Source organism: Aphanomyces astaci (genome assembly GCF_000520075.1).
Source record: "Aphanomyces astaci strain APO3 unplaced genomic scaffold supercont1.55, whole genome shotgun sequence".
Lineage (NCBI taxonomy): Eukaryota > Oomycota > Saprolegniomycetes > Saprolegniales > Verrucalvaceae > Aphanomyces > Aphanomyces astaci.
Window position 1 is genome coordinate 399,625 of NW_009798318.1, and position 5,324 is coordinate 404,948.

The 5,324-nt window shown below is 45.1% G+C and overlaps 1 protein-coding gene across 1 annotated transcript; it reads right to left on the minus strand.

Annotated features, from left to right (window-relative positions):
• Positions 1-2,593: 2,593 nt before the first annotated feature.
• H257_14260 (hypothetical protein) lies at positions 2,594-3,343 on the minus strand (the record flags this gene model as incomplete). Its single annotated transcript, XM_009842026.1, has 1 exon — positions 2,594-3,343. One exon carries the CDS (start codon positions 3,341-3,343, stop codon positions 2,594-2,596), a length of 750 nt encoding a protein of 249 aa, XP_009840328.1.
• Between the last annotated feature and the right edge of the window lie 1,981 nt (positions 3,344-5,324).

Here is a 5,324-nt window from a genome sequence, read left to right on the forward strand (position 1 = left end):
TTACTTGCTAACAGCATTGCCAGTTGCAACTACTACTAGTAATAACGATATCGAAGTACTAAACTTAGTGTGACCCTAACAGCACGGGGGGAAACTAGCCATCGTAAATTAACTGCGCAGTGTGTACTACCTAGTTAGTATCTACGAACCAGCTCCAAATTCTGTCCACCTTGATCCAGCTGCAGTACTCCCCGCGAGAGTGAACCCACTAAAACATTATATCCCACACAACCTAATACTAGTAACATTTTTGAGGTAATCAGCAATAAAATTGTAGAGGCGTTTCAAAATTCAAAACAGACACAAACCACCTGACGAACAAATGCCGTCACCAGCGTCGAGGATTCGGCTGATAAATTGAGCAGAAGAAGGGTCAAGTGGAATACTGTGTGTCAAAGGGATTGAGTTGCGCGAAGGGGTTAAGTCAAACAGGCCAGCGTGGCTCAACTCCATGGTGGACGTCGAGGGCGTACACCCGACACATAAATCCAAGCAGCAACCCCGCACACCAAAGCTAGAAGCCAAACTAATTAAATGTATTCGGAAATGCGAGGAATGGAGCGTCCCCATTGTAAGTGGGCCGACCATCCATCCGTTTCAAAGCTATGCAAATCCGTGACACGATGCTTGCGACCACGACGAGCCCAGCCACCTCCTTGGTATGGATTTTTCGAATGGTTGGCTCTATCGTGTATGAATTGATTAAAAATATGCGTAAACTTTAATGGAACTCAAGTGTACGTTTTCCTTGGTGTGCGTTTTGTCTTTTGCCAGGGTATCAACCCCCTCCTGAATCCGAATTTGATACTCCAGTGTATCCATTGCTACATCAGAAGCCAATCAGGTGTAAGGTACCTTTATTTTAATAACTGTCTTCCTGTGATACCTTTAAAAATGTATGCGCCAGAAGGGTTTACTATCGCGGGGGAGTACTGTATACATGAACAGTGGATGTCCTGACTGCGGACACCTCCCCCCACGGCCCACTCCAACGCGCCACAGCCGGGTCGTTGGCAGCAGCCAGCATGGCAATCATTTTGCGGTGGAAATTTCTGGTCAGGTCTTGATCCGTTGGACGCGCGTCCCACGTCAACTGGACCATCACGGCCACGTACAGCCGCCGCCGATATTTGCCGTCACTGCCACGTTGAGTTGGGGCATCTATTTCCGAGAAGAGAGTTCAAGGAGCTCGGGTTCCTCGACGCATGCTAAGCTCATTACAAAACATAAATGTCAACATTCGTTGTTCATGTCGGTCATACATACCTCGTTAGCAAGTTGTCAAGGGATGCCATGATAGACTTGGATCCCGGGAGCGCGAATGAGATTCAATCACGAAGCTGTGATGCCTGCCGTGACCACGTAAGAAGCCCGAAAGTGTCTGGCGTGACAGAAGTCGCCTCCGGATAATGGGTTTCGTGGAATTTTCGTAACCCCAACCAATTCACTTGATGGTTTCACATAATACAATGAGCAAGATACTTCGAATTAGATTGGTTGGGATTACGAAACTCTGACGAAACTATTTGTTTCGGAGTCCTATGAATTATCCGTCTATTAGTTTCGTAATCTCCAGCTATTGTCATCTTGACAGATAGCATAGATTGCTATAGTACTAACTAGTATGGTGCACGTCATCTAAAAACTTCAACTGGCCAAATCGAAGAGTGGAGGTTTTATTATTTAACGTACAATTAATGTAGTTAAACTAAAAACAACAATACGTTAAATACTGATTTCATGCGTTTTATCATTGCAGTGGGAGATTAAAAGTCCCAACTGCCTCCCGATATTATATACGGATAAGAGCTACATACAAAAATCAAAATACATCTCAGCGGCCACCCCTACCAAGCGCCCATGTAAAATACCGCTAGGTTAAATATCTATTTCTGGACCAATTCATCACCAAATTTGAATCTGACACGTAGAATTTCTTCACCACATTGAGATCTATCCATTCTACGTCTCAATTTGCTGAAATTTTGAGTAATGAATATGAAATAGAAGTCAGAATTTTTTGTGGAAAGTTGGTACTAGTAGCGAGGGAAATCAGTAGTATATTGATGACGTGCACCATACGTTATAATTTTTCAACATTTATATGCCATATTTTTAAAAGTTATGCAACCGTTTTGTGTGGAGTCAAGCAACTCAGCGCAATCGATTGAGGAAGGTGGCAATCCTTCAAATGGCTATTAAAAGTAGTGCACCAGTGCTTCTTCCTCAGGCTGGACACGATTTGATTCTAGCGTGTTGTATGGTGATGATGAACAATGTACTGGCATATCGTTTGAGGATCGAAAAGTTGATCATTTCCCGCAGCCTCCTGTTAATATAGTTTGTCAATGATGCAGGAGATTGCAACGAGCATAGTAGATATCTTCCACTGACAGAATGGATTTGCGTGCTACAATATCGCGGCTGCGCTATTAAGATGCTGCACCATAATAGTTATTCATCAAATTAAGGATGTTTACCACAAACACTACACGAGCGAGTTTGGTCTTCCATAACCAAGTCGGTTGCATGTTTAACCAAGAGGGTTGAATGCTGGCCATGTCGCTTTCATTATGGCACGCACAAGTTTGACTTAGTTCTCCAAGAACCGTTCAATGAAGTCACGAGCAGCGCTGACGCGTGCATAGATACCTGGCTTGTCGAGCGCACCACATTCAATGCCCCAGCTGTTCACCCCCACCAAGCGCACGGTACCGTTTTCTTCGATGGTCATCGGCCCCCCCGAGTCGCTGCGACACGAGTCTTCTCCTTTTACCCCTCCAGCACCCAACATCTCATCGGTCAGTTTGTCGGAGAACAACGCAGCCGAAGCCCTGGTGTTGTTCCAGGTCCTGAGGCTGAGCTCCTTGAGCACGTTCGATTGGGGGCCATCGTTCTTGACGAATCCCCAGCCGCGTACCCAAGTGAGCACGTCCGCCTCAACGAATTCAAACGACACCGCCACAGGTTGGATGTTCAAGATGTTGCGGTTCAAGAGTGCGACGCCCACGTCGACATGACGATTGGGGTGTTTGATTTCCTCGGCGACTTTGGCCAGTTCCCCGTCGTCAAAACCGGTTAAATAGTGTGTGCCCACGACCGCAGAAAGTAGTTTACCACGCAAACAATGCGCCGCTGTCAAAACGACATTGGGGGCGATCAGGCTGCCGCCGCACACGGTCGTACCATTGGGCGACGCTTTGAGCCCAGTCACATAACGGTGCTTGCCGAATTGGGCTTCCTGGCCCCCGAGGATTTCGAAACCGTCGACTGTGGGTGGGACAATTTGGTCTTGATCAAAGGCAACGACGGCCACAGTGAATGCGAGGAGTGCGAACTTCATAATGAAAATTGGAAAATGAATGGTCTTACATCTAGAGCCAAGTCGATCCAATCGTTTACGTCAGACTGTGATTGCACTAGCACACCAAGTACCCAAAGTTAAACAAATGGATGGTTGGGATATGTACAACATATATACATACATACATGCATCGAGCTCTTATCATTAACCCGCTAGGATGGACGAGTCATCTTTGGCGTCATAAATACTAGTATCCAACAACGTGGCCGATCTTCTTGCCAGAAAAAACCGCTACTACATATCTATATATATCGCACTTTCACAGACGAAGGATCCACATGAACACTTACAGCACGGTGGATTGATACACTGCGCGACATACGATCGTACTGTCCGCATAAGCTTGCCTCATTTGTGGTTGTTGATGGTCGAGGTTTTCTAGGCAGTCAAAAATGTAATCACGTTAGTACGACTTTTTGGCGGCAAGTGCAGAATCCACACGAACCCACTGAGCGTTGGAAGAACCGAACTGGGGGAGATGGAGGCGAAGGGTGCACGCGGATGCGTACTATATCTGTGGTTGGATTGACTGGGTCAACATGGTTTCTGAGCAAAAAACAGTTGTGGGACAGACTGGGGGACCGTGTCCAACAACCACGAAGGAGGCAAGCGTTTTCGGATTCCGGTAGTACGATCGTATATCGAGTCAATCGTAATGCAAGTGTTATCAGGGGGCGACGGATTTCAAGGGACTCTTGCTACTTCGAATTTGCCGATTCATCGGAAATGATTGGTTGAATAACTTTGAACTTCGAAGGAAATCTCAATTTTTAGCCAATCACGCAATGACTTTCACAAATTCAAATGTTATTTGCCATAATATTCTGTGCTTCCATAAAACTTCAGTGTCCCTTAAAACCCGTCGCCCTTGTACTCTAATGTGGATCCTTCATCCTTTGAAAGTGCGATACAGCAGCGGGTTTTCCTGGCAATTATCAGCCACGCTGTTGGATACTTATGACGCCAAAGGAGCTCTAATCTAATTCCATAAAACTTCGGTGTCCCTCCGTCGCCCTGTACTTTAATGTGGATCCTTCATCCTTTGAAAGTACGATACAGCAGCGGGTTTTCCTGGCAATTATCAGCCACGCTGTTGGATACTTATGACGCCAAAGGAGCTCTAGTCAAGCTGTTTTCTGTTACAAGTTACATTATTTTTTATCCGGAACTCTGTGCCATACTTCAACCAAGATGTTTTATTTAAATCGAAGGAGATTTTCCAGATTAAAGTGGTCAGTTGGCAGTGATTTGGACGGCTTAACAGTAAAGTGGGGACATTTTGTAACACTGGGTGGAATTAGCTTAAACACGAGGTATTTATTTAACCTTGTAAGAGTATCTCCGTAGCTTCGAAGTGAAATACGTAACATATGTAACAACTAGTAGAAATAAAAACATCGTCTAACACGGTTACAGCAGAAGTACCACTCTTTTAGCCACGTAAAACCGACGCCAAAACTAGTGCAAAGCACAATACTACGTAATACTACAAGATAGCCCATTACTAACTCAGCCTATGCAGCATAGTCTACGCATGCACAGCTCTCTCTCTGGCATAAGGCATCTTACCGAATAATTCCCTCATTAAAATAGTTCCACTGTTGTTTTGACCCGAAATACTGGTACAATGAGGGAATCACTATATCCGGATACACCTTTTCGCCAGTAGCCCTGTAACCTGGGACTCCGTCCTACCCCCGGTGAGTACATACGATGCTAAATCTCCGGGGTAAACTGCATCGCTAGTGGTTAGCGATAGCTAACCACTAGCGATGCACTTAACCCCTAGTAAGAGATGAGATGGTCTGAGCATACAAAGTTCCATATAAATCTCATTGAAAACAGTATTTCGGATCAAAACAACAGTGGAACTGTTTTAATGAGGATGCCAAAAATACAGCCATCTATTTGATCAGTTCCAAGAATTTCAGTCAAAACACATTTGCTTCGTAAAAATCGA